At 40.1% G+C, this 14704-nt stretch overlaps 1 protein-coding gene across 2 annotated transcripts in view; it reads left to right on the top strand.

The window, feature by feature from the left end:
* Nucleotides 1-14704, top strand: part of SLC22A23 (solute carrier family 22 member 23) — a 147166-nt gene that overhangs the window by 106083 nt on the left and 26379 nt on the right. The window contains exons 4-6 of one of the 2 annotated variants that reach the window (XM_061590951.1): nt 2046-2214; nt 6527-6654; nt 8657-8779. In XM_061590951.1, the coding sequence (XP_061446935.1) occupies nt 2046-2214; nt 6527-6654; nt 8657-8779 (420 nt within the window). The remainder of the gene's footprint in view (nt 1-2045; nt 2215-6526; nt 6655-8656; nt 8780-14704) is intronic. The other variant, XM_061590961.1, reaches the window with a different exon arrangement.

Raw genomic sequence — 14704 nt, 5'->3', positions numbered from 1 at the left:
TAAAACCCTTCTCACATTTAATTATACCAGTGTTTGGAAAGAATAAATGCTATAGAAGAGAATAGTTAATGTAGATATGACAGTGGTTTGCATGGCTATTTTGAATGATCCCTTTTCCCTGTGAAAGAGGTTGGCTTTCTAATGTCTTTTGACAGGTGTAAGGGATCTTTGTCCCTCCAGATGTTGTTGAATTACAACTCCCATCATCCCTAGCCATTGGCCATGCTTGCTGGGGCTGATGGAAGCTGTAGTTCAGCAACATCTGGAAGGTCAATGGTTCCCTTCACCTGCACTATCAGGTGTGTGTCCTCTAGATCTTTATTTCAGTGATGTCATTCTGGTTTGAATATTATTATATGTGATACTTTTATATTTGTTTGTTTATATATTTATTTAGAATATTTAAATCCTGCTTTATTGCTCCAGGAGGCTCTCAAAGCAAAAAGATTCTCATAATAAAATCACTCTTCGTTCTAGTTTTAAGCGTTTGCATTTCTACTTATGTGAAAATGCCCTGTGCCAAAATTCCTCCTGCCTGTGCAGGTTCTCCATGAGAAGTAATGCATCTGGCCTAGTCTTCTCCCCCACATTTAAACTGCCCATGTAAAGGAAGATTTTGTAGGTGTGCTTTCAAAGGAGCAATCCTCTATGTGTATTCTGAGGAAGGGGATTGCTTATTTAAGGGTGAGCTGTCCAGAGGTAAAGGATGGTACTTCATTGCTCCCCACACACATACACTTTGCATTTGTTATACAAAAGTATCCAAAGGTGTGTGTCTGCTAGAATAATGGAAAGACAGTGGTAGTTAAGCACATAAGCAAAATTACACAGAAATCAGTTGGGAAGCAGGGAATTGAAACCCAATTTCTCTGAATATTCTGCTGGTCCTCAGTGGCCCAGTTTGCATGTAATGGTAAGTTAAACCATGGCTTAGCATAGATGAGCAAAATGTTGGTTCCCAGAGCCAAGATTGCAACCACAGTGCTCCTTCCCTGGTTCTGCTGCCACCATGCTATCCAAGGCTAAGCCATGGTTTGGCTTGGCATTGTGTCTGAACCCAAGCTCATGGCTTGTCTCACTCCAGACAAATTGTGAACTGTAACCAATATTTGTTTTTGGTTTGTTACTCATGGTTTGTCAGGGGGAGACAAACCATGAGCCAGGGCTCAGGCAAAACTCTTAAGTCGAACTATGGTTTTGCCCAGGGTAATGCATCAGCAGCATGATCAGGGAAGGAGTGCTGTGGCTGTGATGTTTGCCCCAGGATCCTACATGTTTGTTTGCTTTAAACCATGGTTTGGTTGAGGATTATGTACAAAAAACTGGCTCAAAGTCTGTCCTTTGTTTGCTTTTATGACAGCAAAACTGCATCAGTCTTATCTAGAAATTCACATGACGATAAAGATAATTGTGAAATTTAAGAACAAGAAACATAGGAAGCTGAATTTTACTGAGTCAGACCATTGGCGCATCTAACTCAGTGTTGTCTACGCTGGCTGGCAGTACTTCCTGAGTTTTCAAAGTTGTTTGTTATGATTGCTCCTCTTTCTTGATGTTATATGGTCTGGTATATGTCATCTGATGGCATCGCCTTTAAAATATTTTATATATGATGCTCTGTGTTATGGCCTACAGTAGGGATAGCCAATGTGGTGCCCTCTCCAGATGTTGTTGGACACCAACTCCCATCACCCTCAGCCAGCACAGGAAATGGTCAGGGATTATGTGTGTTTGAGTTCAACATCATCCAGAGGGTACCACATTGGCTACCCCGGCCTACAGTCAACATTTTGAGACAATAAATTCCTTACAGTTGCACCCTTCACTAATTTGTCATTCTTCAGAATATTGAGTAGGAGAGAAAAACTCTGTTAAAAATATATTTTTGCTGCAAAGAATATTACTTACTGGATTATTATCATCTAAATTTATAACTTGGATTTCATAAGCAACTGAGAACAGAAGTTCCAAAGAGAACTTACCTGAAACTTTTTTTTCTTCATAAATATTTGTTATTTCACTGTCACATCTCTTTACTTTTTCAGGAATAGAACTCTGTCCTCCTGGTCACCGTTTCATGATAACGATGGTGGCAAGTTTTGTAGCGATGGCAGGGCAGATCCTCCTGCCAGGTTTGGCTGTCCTCTGCCGGGACTGGCAAGTTCTCCAAGCTGTCATCATCTGCCCTTTCCTGCTGATGTTGTTGTACTGGCTGTAAGTATCTGCTGTTTCTTATTTTCAGAAATGTTTACTGATAGTTGCCCTCCCCTGGGACAGGTTTCAGAATCAGACATAAGCTGGGGGATGAACTTGGAGAGAAGAATTAGCTGGCACAGGAGGAGTTAAACATCCTCCCATGTCCATTCCTCTTCCTTTATAAGTTTCCCCTTGCCCCCGCACTTCCCTTTATCTTGCGCATGTGGGACTGAGACCATGTATTTGCCAAGATAGCCAATAGTTTGGCCCTTAAGGTGTTCTAGCATTTGTCTGAATTTTAAGCTTTCTTTAATTGCAAATAAAAAAAATAAAAGCTTGGTGTAAGTCTCAGAGGAAAATTGTTAAACCCACAGAAGAGAACTTGCTGTTATCATTTTTATTTTTAACAAAAAGGGCATATCTACACTACATTCCCGCTTTCAAGGAGCACCAGGAGCTGTAGTTCTGTGTGAAAGACCTAGGAATCTCATCAGTTTCACCAGCTGCAATTCTACAATTGACAATTGAAATTATATATATGAACCACCTCTCTAATATAAACACATCTGGCATTCTGGGTTCAATATCTGTTTGCCACCTAGCTAGTTTTATTAATGAGAATAACTAGGGATAGTGGAGGAATTCAGTGAGTTCAAATTCCAAAATGGTCTCATCACATCTTCATCTCCCAGACTAATATGCAGTTTGATGTGAGTCCACTGCCAGATTCCGCATTGGAGTGATCAAAGGGTGGGTTCTGACTCTCCTCCTCTGTGGCAGATTATACAGAAAGGGGGGGGGATGAAGCTGCTCCCATGGACGCATGGGGGCAGCCATGAGTTTTTTTCCATATAGTGTTCCAGTAGGCTGCCATTATATTCCTAGGATGAACTGCAGCCACATTTTCAACTGGCATAGCAGGAGCCACATGCACTAACCACTCCATGTGGCTAGTCTGGTTTTCCTTTTAAAGAAAAGAAAAAAGAAGAGAGTCTGTCCTTGTACTGTGTCATAAGTGCTTCATTTTTTAAATTTTTCTTTTACTAAATTCATGGAGATTTATTTATTTATGTTATTGGGTATTTAAATTCATGCAGATTATGTATTTATTTGGCATTTATCACCAGCACAAAAGTCCTAGGGCAGGTTACATCATAATAAAACAGTAAAATATTCTATATAGATGGTAAACTGTTAAAATAGCAATCAGATAATAAAATTATTCACAGGAAATAAACAGTCATTATACAATTCCTTCTCAGGGCCTTCTCAGTGGTGGCCCCCAAATTATGGAATGATCTCTCTGACGAGGTGAGCCTGGCACTAACACTGTTATCTTTTTGGTGCCAGGTCAAGACTTTCCCTTTCTCCCAGGCATTTTAGCATGTGTTTTAAATTGTTTTAAATTGTTTAAAATTTTTAAATTGTGTTTTAAATTGTTTTTAAAATATGTGTTTTAAATTGTATATTTGTTTTAATGTTTTTGATTGCTGTAAACTGCCCAGAGAGCTTTGGCTATGGGGCAGTATACACGTGCAATAAAATAAATAAATAAATTCCAAATGCCTGGGTGAAAAAATAAGCTTTTGTATGCTTTCTGAAAATTACATTACCAGTGTTGGGTCTAGGGATACATCAGATGGAATGGAATTCCAAAGTTTGGGGACCACCACCAAGAAGAATCTCTCATGTGCTTCCATTTTCTGAGTCTCTGAGGTTGGTGGAATTATCATCAAGGCCTTCTCTGCCATTCTTTAATCCTGGGCTGGTCTATAAAGGAGGAGGAGATCTTTCAGATATTTGGGATCCAAGTCATTTAGGGCTGTGACATATAAAACAAAACTGTGAATTGAGCCCAGGAGTAAATAGGTAACCAGTGCAATTCCTGCAGTAGTGCTGTGGTATGAGACCTGCAAGCTGTCCCAGTTAGTAATCCTAATAATTTTAGGATTTTTAAAAACCCACACAGAAATCGGACTTATGGGGAAACACATGTAAAAGGGACACTAACCTAATTGTTACCATTCTATCAATCCCCAGGTGCAACTTGTTATTTACTTAGATTAGGTATTTGTGCAATTACTGTAGCTAATCAGTAGTCAGAAAGCCGTGGCAACCCTGGTTTAGAATGCATTTCATATCTTGTTTTTAAAAGGAAGAAATGTAAAAATGACTCTAATTTAGAAAAATTTTGTTGTTAGTATGCCTGTTGCCCATTGAGATTTCATTCATTCCCCTTATGTAATGAATGTTTTTTCCCTTTCACACACCCATTTCCCTTTCACACACCCATCAGTGTTCTTATTTCTGGAGAGAATCAACAAATTCTGCCTTTAGAGACAGACAGCAACTAAACAATATGTGTATCTTTTGAAATTGTTGGGGAAATAACTATTTGTTCCCTCTGAAAACGAATGTAAACAAAATCAAAGTAATTTTAGGCTGGTTCAAGCCAGCCATTTTCTATAAAGTGCAGTTACTGGATGATCCTGTGTATTCAAAGCACATTCCTGTTCTTAAAAGACACTGCTGTGGCAGGTTCTCTTTTCCACTGTCTTTCTTTGGATTTCCTTTCCCATTTGAACTGTATACTCTTCAGTCCATTTCTCCCACTGTTTATATTAAGTTAGCTCTCTTCTCTATTTGGTTTATATTGTTACTTCTTGCTGCTGCTGACAACAAAGCTGAAAGAACATATATTCTTCACCTAATTTTCCATGTTGATCAGGAGCGAACATTTGGGAAGGCAAGATAGTGACAGAATGAACTTATATAACCTTCTATGTCCAGGAGTTTCCCCTTCCCATAGGATTGCCCAAAAAGAGTCTTCTGGCATTCATCTATAACATCAAAATAAGGTTATGTTAATAAGGATGGATTCTAGTTATCCTGAGTATGGATGTATGGCCACCCCACTGCACATTCAGATTCCTCACACACACCCTCTAAGCAGAAGACGCTTTAGCGTCAGAAATCTATGGAGAGAATTTTGGAATATACGCTGGGGACTTCTACATATTTATTTTAGTTTTATACTAGTCTAGCTGTTCTGACTTTCCCCCAAAAGACCCTACATATTATGGATTTTGGTCAAGGTGCTGCACAATCTTGGTTAGAGAGCTGTAGTCCCCCTCCCTCTCTTCCAAACTACAATTCTCAGGGTTGTTATTATCAGTTATTAAAATCTATACTCTTCCTGAAGTTGCCCAAGGTGGTTCCCTAAGCAGCTGCAGGAAGTGAGGCCAGAGAAAGAACTGTGAGTGGAGGGGTGTCCTATTTGCTATCATTTGGCAATTTGCATGCAGTGAGGCTCAAATATTTCCCCCTAGAAAATTCACCAAACCCAACCTGCTATAGCCTGGAACTCAGTGTATGGAGAGCAGCTGAAAGTCAGCAGATTATAGAAACCCTCTTCATGGTGAGATTTTGGTGATCTGTGAGTTTGTTTGTACCCTCAGTGAGGGCAGGGTCAATGGGTGGAGTCCTAGGTGAGAGACAGGAAACTTGAGTGGGGAAGTGTGTCAGAAGAAGAAATTTGTATCAGCATTTACTTATTCATAATATTTTTGTAAAATTTGCTTTCTGTTCACCACTTAGAGATATTTAAGTGGTACAGTAGGGCCCCGTTTTATGGCGTTCCACTGATGCGGCGCCTTTCATTTTCAATTTTAAAGGTTTTTTTTCTCTTTTGCGACGTTTTTGCATCATTTTCGTGCAACGCGGCCCATTAAAGTCAACGGGGTTCCGCTTTACGGCGTTTTCCGCTTTACGGTGGGGGTCCGGAACGGAACCTGCCGTATAAGTGGGGCCCTACTGTATAGAAATAGTCTAAATGAGACCATCTATTAAACCAGTTTTGTCTATGGTGTACATAATGACCACGGATGTTCCTATTTCTTTTGACATCTTTTTTGCCAGTTTTCCCAGAAAAACCTACATAGATTACCCTTTTTTTGTATGCTTTCTTTCTCCATGTGAATCATGCCAAAAGCACTTTTAAGTGTTGAAATTAGTTCTCAATCTGCATGCAGTGAGGCTCAAATATTGGTTTATTGACGAAGGACAGTAAATTTCCCTGAGAGTGATTTCATGCAGAAAATGTACATATCAGCTTTGTTCTTGCACTAGCAGACGCTAAGTTAGTTAAATAGAGAAACTTTAGTTCAGAGGTGGCCCTTGTTACTAGACTACAACCCCCATAATGGCCATGGGTGCTGATGGGTGTTGGGAGTCCAACAATATCTGAAGGGCTATACATTCCCCACCCCTACTTTAGTTCATACTGGCAGTTCTTTGGAAGCCTCTTCTAACACATTCACCATCTTTGAAGTGTTTTCCCAGAATCGCTTCGGTGGCTGATGGCCACCCAACAGTTTGAAGCTGCAAAGAAGCTCATTCTTCGCATGACTCACAGGAACAGGACGAGCACAGAATGTGATGTCAAAGGAGTGATGCCTGGTGAGTGTTTGCATCTGTGAGTGTGATAAGCTATGAAAGTACAGACATATGAATAGTTTTTATGCTGTGCAGTCAGCCACATAAAAGATTTTGGGTTGTCACCAGAGGAAAAATTGCGTTCTGTAGCTTGCTTTGCTTTTGGGAAGATAACTTATTTCACTCTTGTTAAGGCTGTGTGCTCATGATTTCCTTGGAAACCTAGTCTTGTCTACAATTTCCCTTCAGAATGTTCACAGAACAAATACTAAGGTATGAGGAAAATATTGGCTTAGTACCTCCTCTGAAGTTTTGCTTCAGAAACAAGGTATCATTTCGGAATAAGGAGCATCCACTTCATTTATTCCAAGGGCTGTTTTTCTTTGGAATGCACAAGTAATAATTAATTTTACCTAAGTGAGCCAGGTGTGTTAACTCCCACATACAAGAACAATCACCCACATCTTAGTGCTATATGCTTAATCTACCCCTACAGAATTACACAACATCAGTAGATATATACTGCTACGTTACTAGTTGTATTTTTTTGGTTACTTTTGGGAAACAGGACACATCTGTTTCTGTATTCTTACCGATGCCAATTGTGCTTCTTGTTCTTTTCTACCACCCCCAGTTTATATTGTTCTTTTAACTGTCTTGAACTATATTAAACAAAATTTCCTGTCTACACTTCTGTAGGAATTTAGGGGGAGGGGCATGACAGGTAAACATAGTAGCAAAATGGACAACAACATCTTGAAAACATTATCTCAAGCTTCCTAAAGCAAGTACTGCTCATGAGATATAAGGAGAATGATGAATCATTGGAAACGTGTTCACTTAAAAAGTAGAAAATGACATTGTACTTCAAAGTACAAAGTAGAAACATAGCGGAGAGAAATTGCTTACAAGTTATGGGCAACAAATAATGGCTTCAGTGTAGGAAATATTTACATAATTGCAAACTGCATTTTTTAACATGTTAGAATTTTAATAAGAAATCACTTGAATCAGTGTTGAGGTTTTTCCCTGAGTAGTGTATTAAACTGAAAAATGATGCATTTTCATTAGTTTGAATAGATCAAATGTCATCCTGTCCACAGCAAAAATGTGTAACCTTTAGCTTCCCCCACAAAACACCCTAAACACGTCAAGCTACTTTTAACACATTTTGTCAAACTTAGAGCCAGTTTTCACTGCCCTTATAATAGTGTGATGACTTATTCTGCATTGTGATTTAGCCATGGTGAGGTGTCTTAGAGAGTTACGCTTCCATCATAAGCAATTCACTCATATTTTGAGTGTAGCTATGAATCAAGCTACTATGTGTACATGCTGAAGTCATCTTACATCCATTTTACCTTTAGATGATCTGTAATAATCTGCTATTCACCTCAATGTTTGTGTGAATTTGGCAAATGGCCTGACATGATAGATAATGCAGCTGAACTGTTGGGTTGATGGAAGAGTTGACTAATTTGGTATCCCCTACAGCACTTGTATGTTTTCCTGCACTTCCTTCCAGAGCACTCAAAGTAGCATTTATGGTATTCCTATGTGACCTCCCATCTAAATACTGGTCGGGCCCACATATATGTTGCTCCAGAGAGTGAAACACATCATATACCTTCACATAATTCTTGAGTCCATAAATAACTTCCTAGAATCCAGATAATTTTAAGTAAGTTCTTAGCCTTTATGGTTGTAGAGATAAGTTGAGAAAGTCACAGCAGCTTGGTAGAGAGGAGATAAGAGAAGGATTATTCTGGCTTGCGATCTAAAAGCCTACCAAGCATAGTTTATGCTTGAATGTCCTATGACTTATGGGACTGGATGCATTGTGTTGTTGGGGCCCTAAAGCAAAATTACCTAAATGGACAAAAGTTACACTAATTACAAAAGTGTATATTGCTTCAGATGTTTTTGGCAGGTTGTTACCATAATGTGGCAATGCTGCTAGTCCTTCCTGACACCTCAGCCAGTTCATCAAGCTTCATTTACCTGTTTGGTTGGCTTCTTCTCACAGGCCACAAGTGGTTCCCCATAGCAGTGCCAGGAAGTGAGGAAAAAGACAGCCCGTCACGGAGCTCTAATGGCTTTACTATCAGGGATTTCCAGATGGGAAATGAGGGAAGCAGCCAGGCTGGAGGTAATGTATAAACACATTTTCTCCAGGCTGCAACATATAGAAGTTCTATAAAAGCCTGCAACAGTTCAGCCCCAAACAGGTCTCAGGATCAACAACCTTGCTTGATTTGTTTGTGGATGAGCTGTATCACTTCAGACTATACTGCAGGTAGGGACCAAATGATCTATTGCTCCCCAGTTTTTTTTAAAAAAACTCCCTGCACGTGCAAATAGAAACTTAATGAAAATATAATTATATGAAAATACCCTTGTATGTCACGGATAATGCTACACTGGAGCTTTCTTCCATGGTTTGCTAACTTTTGTATGTGGAGGGAATTTATTTACATAGGAGAGTACTCAATTATTTGATCCCTTACCTGCAATCAGAAGAGATAACAGTCCAGTGATCAGGCTGCTGATCATACAGCTTGCCTCTCAGATGCAAAGGAGAGGGAGCACAGTGGCTTCTCCCCTGTCTCTGTGGCTGAATTGCCTAATCCACTGATATATCCTCTACATACAAACACATAGGAGAGGGCTTGGAGGAGCACCCCTTTTGAACAAGCTGCTGCTCTGGCTACATTTCTGTACCTTTTTTTTTGAGAACTTTTTCATCTGTCATCCCTGAAATCTCTGTTGCATTACAGTTATTTAAGTTTTAGACCAACTAGTGTCCATGGAAACTTACCTTACACGTTATTGTGTTGTTTATAGTAACAGAGGCACTGTAAGAATGCAGCACCTGCTGGATCTTGCAGTGCCAGTTTATTCTTATCTCCAAACAAGAATCTGATCTGGCAAGCCATCGCTGACACTCCAAGAAGCAGACTGGAAATGACTTAGAAAATGAATTTGGTATATAAGCAACCTTCAGAGAAACTGAATATATACTGAGAAGATGCAGGTGGAATGGGTTAGGCAGCCAACAAGGTGTGCTCACAGGTTGAAGATCGAGCACTTAAAGAATGCACCTCCATTGCATGTACATGATTTATCTCCACTGCCAGAGGCAGTATGCCTTTGGATACCAGTTGCTGAGAATCTCAGGGGGGAGAGTGCTATTGTGCTCACGTCCTGCTTACAGGCTTCCCATGGGCATTTGGTTGGCCATTCTGACAACAGAATGCTGGACTAGACGGGTGTTTGGCCTAATCCAGCAGTATCTTTTTATGTTCCTGTGCAATTCAGCACATATCTACATTTTAGCATCAATCTACACATAGCCAAGGATAGGGCTGTAAGTCTTGGCTCAATGACTTGTGACCAGTGTCTTAAATGCAGACAAACTATGATTTAGGAACAGTTCTATGCACATCTCCTAAACAGTGAAGCTTTCTTCTGGAGTCAAGCAGCTCCTGGAGTTTTGTTGATTGTACATCTTTGGCTGTGAAATGGATACATAAATGTAGGCACAACACATCTTAAGGTATGGGTTTTAAGATGCAAATTTTCCAAACTCTCAGTGAGTTTAGCCAGGTGATTAGTAATGTCCAGCATCTTAAAAAAAGTTAATTGTCCTATTACAAGATTCTTTAAAATGCTTAATGCAGTGGAAATGAGTGTGTTCATTCAAAATATAAGTTTACAAACATAGGTTAAAAAAAAACACTTCAGCAATTCAGTTTTGCTGGGTTGTTTAAGGTGATGCAATCAATTAATTAGCTTTGTCTTAACTGCAGAGGGTGTTGGGGATCCAACAGTGATTCCCCTAAGGCTCTTCTGGCTTTTACATTTTATGTAAACAAGGCCTTAATAGCAGAAGGAAATCAATAAGATGCAATTGACTAGACAATTAGATGGTATTCAGTGCTATTCCTACTCAGAGTAAACCCCTTTAATAGTTAATAGACATGGCTAACTTGGGTTCATTAATTTCAGTGGGTCTACTCTGAGTAGGACTTAGCTGAATACAACCCTTAGAGATGTGGTTCATGTTTATGATAGAGAACTATACAGTACTAGTATAATGGTCTTAGGGCATGGACTGAGCTCCCATGATAAAGCTAAACAGGTCAGATTCTGGTCTGTGCCTGGATAGAAGTCTGTGGGGGGGGCACCTCTGTATGTTTCCCTGAGTCCCATCATGGAGGAAAAGCAGGGTGACAGCAGCACACAGATACAACATAAATGGTAATCTTAATCATATTATTTTGCCCCCATCTCTGCCATTGTTTTACACTCTGGGCTTGGTTATATGCTCTTGCTGTAGTATATTTGCCACCATGCCCCCCCATTATATGTAAGTGTTTTTAGGTTAACTCTTCTATAAACTCCACTTCCTGAAAATAACTTTGGTTTAGAACCAGACTGTTCATTCATGGAAGAGACTGAGACTCAGTGGAGGCTCCCATGGACTAAGGAGGGGAGGCAGTTTTCACTGATTTCCTCACCAGTCCCATATGCCATCTCCCACATTCTCACAGGAACGGTGGATCCAACTCTGTGAGGATAATAGGAAAGTTTGTTGTGCACATATAAAATTGGTGCTCTTTTTTTCCTGTTGTTCTACAGTACTTTAGAAAAAGAATAGGTGTACATATACTGAGTATATAGTTCCTGAGGTATTGTGTTATTCTGGGCTTCATATTTTGCAATGAATGGTATGGTTTATCTTTATGCTCATTTTCCTACAGTGCCCTTGAATTTGTAAGGCTACAAAGAGTGATGGCAGTAGTGTACAGGAAAGCGTCTAGTAAAGTTTGCAAGAAGATGTGTAAAACATCTTTTTCTCTTTGGGGCTTTTCCTCACGTCACTCCAAAGGAAAATGTGAAATGAAATTTCCTGTGTTTGGGGGAGATGGGGTGGAATTTGACTAAATCAGTCTGAGGGAGGCTTGTGTTTCCAACTGTTTACAAAGATCAGGCAAAAAATGTACAGGGGCAGTAAAGCAATACCTTTGTTAGGACCAATCGGTGTTCATGACGCAGTATGTGAACTTTCAAGTTAGACAGAACACTTTCTCAGGCTGGGAAAAAAATTAAAAAGGAAAACATGGGGAAGGGCATGTTGTTAAGTCAACCCTGCAATTTGTTTCAGACTTAAAATGGTAATAGTAAAGCTTTTGAAAACTAATTAGGTTAGGACTCTGGAAAAACAACAACCAAAACTTCTTGTTACATTAACCTTCCCCAACCTGGAAATCATTTTTTGTATAATAAATAGCTACAATGGTGTTTGAACAGATAATAAGCCATGACAGGTGGTGAAGATAAATCTTAAGTATGTATTTGGTGTAATGCTTTAAATCATCCTTCCCCAACCTAGTGCCTTCTAGGTGTAGTTAAACTACAGTTCCCACCAGCCCCAGCCAACATGGTCAGTGGGATGATGGCAGCTGTAGTCTAAAACACCTGAAGAGTACCAACTAGGGCAGCCTTTTTCAACCAGTGTGCTTCCAGATGTTGTTGGACCACAACTCCCATCAGCCTCAGCCAGCATTGCCAATGGTCAGGAAAGATGGGAGTTGTGGTCCAACAAGATCTGGAGGCACACTGGTTGGGAAAGGCTGAACTAGGGGAAGGGTGGGTTACACAAAGGCATACAGGACAATTAATGGAGAATCTCCATTTCAAAATAGAAAAATGCCAAGAAAAACATTTTATCTTCTCATTCCGCTGGTCTCTCAGGAAATAATTTGAAAAGAGAAAAGCAGGCTCTGCTTCCTTTTACTGTCTATAGTTCCTCCACAGAGAAAGCATCACACTGTTTCAGGTGTTTTCTTGGGATTAGAATGGCATTTGTTTTCACCATGGTGAAAAGAGTGGGGATGGGGTGACATGTCCCTTAGTAGAGTCAGGTCTGTCTCCCCATCCACATACTTGTCTTTCCTACTGTGATGAAGACATTTATTGCGTATTACTATTTAAGATAAAAGGATAGGTGTTAAGAATGTACTATGAATGGGTTAAGTTTTGCACTTAAATGGCTCTGCTTGAAATGAACCATGAGATACAACTGTATCTGATTAGCTCTCAATCCTCTGTGAAGGTTATAACATGGGGAGGGGGCGGTCTGACTGCCAGCAGAAGCCTTGGTTACAGTTGTTAAGGAGAGAAGCACCTTTCTCAGTTAGCAGTACTGAAGGTGCATGCCACTGCCATGTATACTGATCAGAGGCATTAGAAGGGGCTAATCTGATTGGTGTTCTGAGGGGCACTCAGAAGTTCTTACTGATTCTTGGGTAAAGGCCACTCAGAGGGGGTCCTGCAAGGTGTCCATGCGTTGTTGGCCAGATGCTGTAGCCAGCAGAGAATAAAAGACCAGACAAAGCACTCTTGGGAGTTGGCTGGAACTTGAGTCAGGTAGAGAAGAGCCTGAGAAAGGAAAATAGAAGGCTAAAGAAAGCAGAATGGGCAGACAAATGAAGAGGCAGTTCTGAAGAGAATAAGGCTGAGCCTGAGACGAGTAGCCTGAACAAAGTCTGGAAGGGGAAGGACCAGGAAACAGCAGCTGCTGACAAACAGTTCGAGAAGAGTTGTGCTTAAAGAAGCAGAGAGGCTTCAGCAAGCAGGCAGCAGGGAACTTAAAGTCTTCAGTGTGGTGGACCTGACCCCAAGAAAACTTCTTTTCAGAAAGAAATCCTCATTGTATGTGAAAATAATTCAAGCTAATGAGAAGCAGAGTGAGCGCTGGACCTGAGAGAAGACTACTCCAGAATTCAACCTTCTTCTGTGAGTGCTAGCAGGAGTAGAGAGAGAAAAAATTAGGCCCTATATTTAAATAGGGATTTAATTAGACAAAGATCACTCCCATATTCCTTAGTAACTGTACCAAGTTTAAATAAGGCTTATATCAAGTTTAAATAAACTTCAGACATTGCAAACTACAATATATTATCTTGAGATCATTAAATTAATCTCATTTGTGCGTAATCTTTTGGTTCTTGTTCAAGCTCCGAGGTGTGGGTCAATCTCATGCATATTCTATATTATTCAGACTGCTTTAAAAATAGGTAAAATTAATGTATGTGGTGGTAGCGGTGTTTTATTAGTAGGGTTTCAGTTAAAGATGTATTTTTCCATACTCACATGTAGAGGAGGCATGAGTCTTCAAAGCTACTGTTTGATTATTTTTGTTTACCTTTGTTGGTTTGATTCTATTGTTTCATTGTATTTATATATTCCTGATTGCTTTATTTATTTTATGTACACCGCCCAGAGAGCACTTGGGCTTAGGGCGGTATATAAATAAAATAAAATAAATAAAATAAATAAAAGCAACACAAATTCTTGCAGGGCCATAGGGCATTATGGCATGTACTGATCCCTTGTCCTGGGAGAGTTGTTTCCACCTGAGCAAGAGGCAGACACATTCACATGGGCATCCTACAGCTACCATTGATATCAAGCAATCCAACACAATACTTAACTAGAAATAGAGCCTGGGTTCAGCCTTGCAAGTAAAAAAAGTTGCCAGCTCACACAAAAAAAATTAACTAGTTCACCTGCTCTCTCAGATTGAAGCTCTTAAGGTCAAGGGAGGAAACAAAAATTGGATCTCTTTCCTGCATGATCTCCTGGAGGCAGTTCTTACCAGTCAAAGGTAACAAGGGAAATGGGTATTTAGAAGTCTGCCCTAGCTCTCCGTTTCACAGCCATTTCCAATTGTTAACCCACGCCCACATGAATTTCTAAAAATCTTGAAGATGAGAGTGAGCATCAAATCCTCAAGTTCTATGAGAATGTGGCTGTGAGGACTTGGGGTAGAAACACACTGTTGTGCCGGTTCTGCTGCATCACCACCTCTCTTTTCTGAAAACGGGCACATGCTAATCAAGCTCTGCCCCTTTTTACTCTAAAACTGGTCAGATCAGCTTGAGTGCATTTTTTTAAAAAAAAAATCAGCTTCAGACAGATTTCGCAACTGATTGGCTGCAGGCTCAGGCAGAGACAGTGATTGGCTCAACATTTTGCTGTGGGTGGTCCTGAAAGGCCTGAAGTCACC

The sequence above is a fragment of the Rhineura floridana genome, chromosome 1, assembly GCF_030035675.1.
Source record: "Rhineura floridana isolate rRhiFlo1 chromosome 1, rRhiFlo1.hap2, whole genome shotgun sequence".
NCBI classification, from domain to species: Eukaryota; Metazoa; Chordata; class Lepidosauria; order Squamata; family Rhineuridae; genus Rhineura; species Rhineura floridana.
This window is presented reverse-complemented; position numbering and strand designations above follow the sequence as displayed.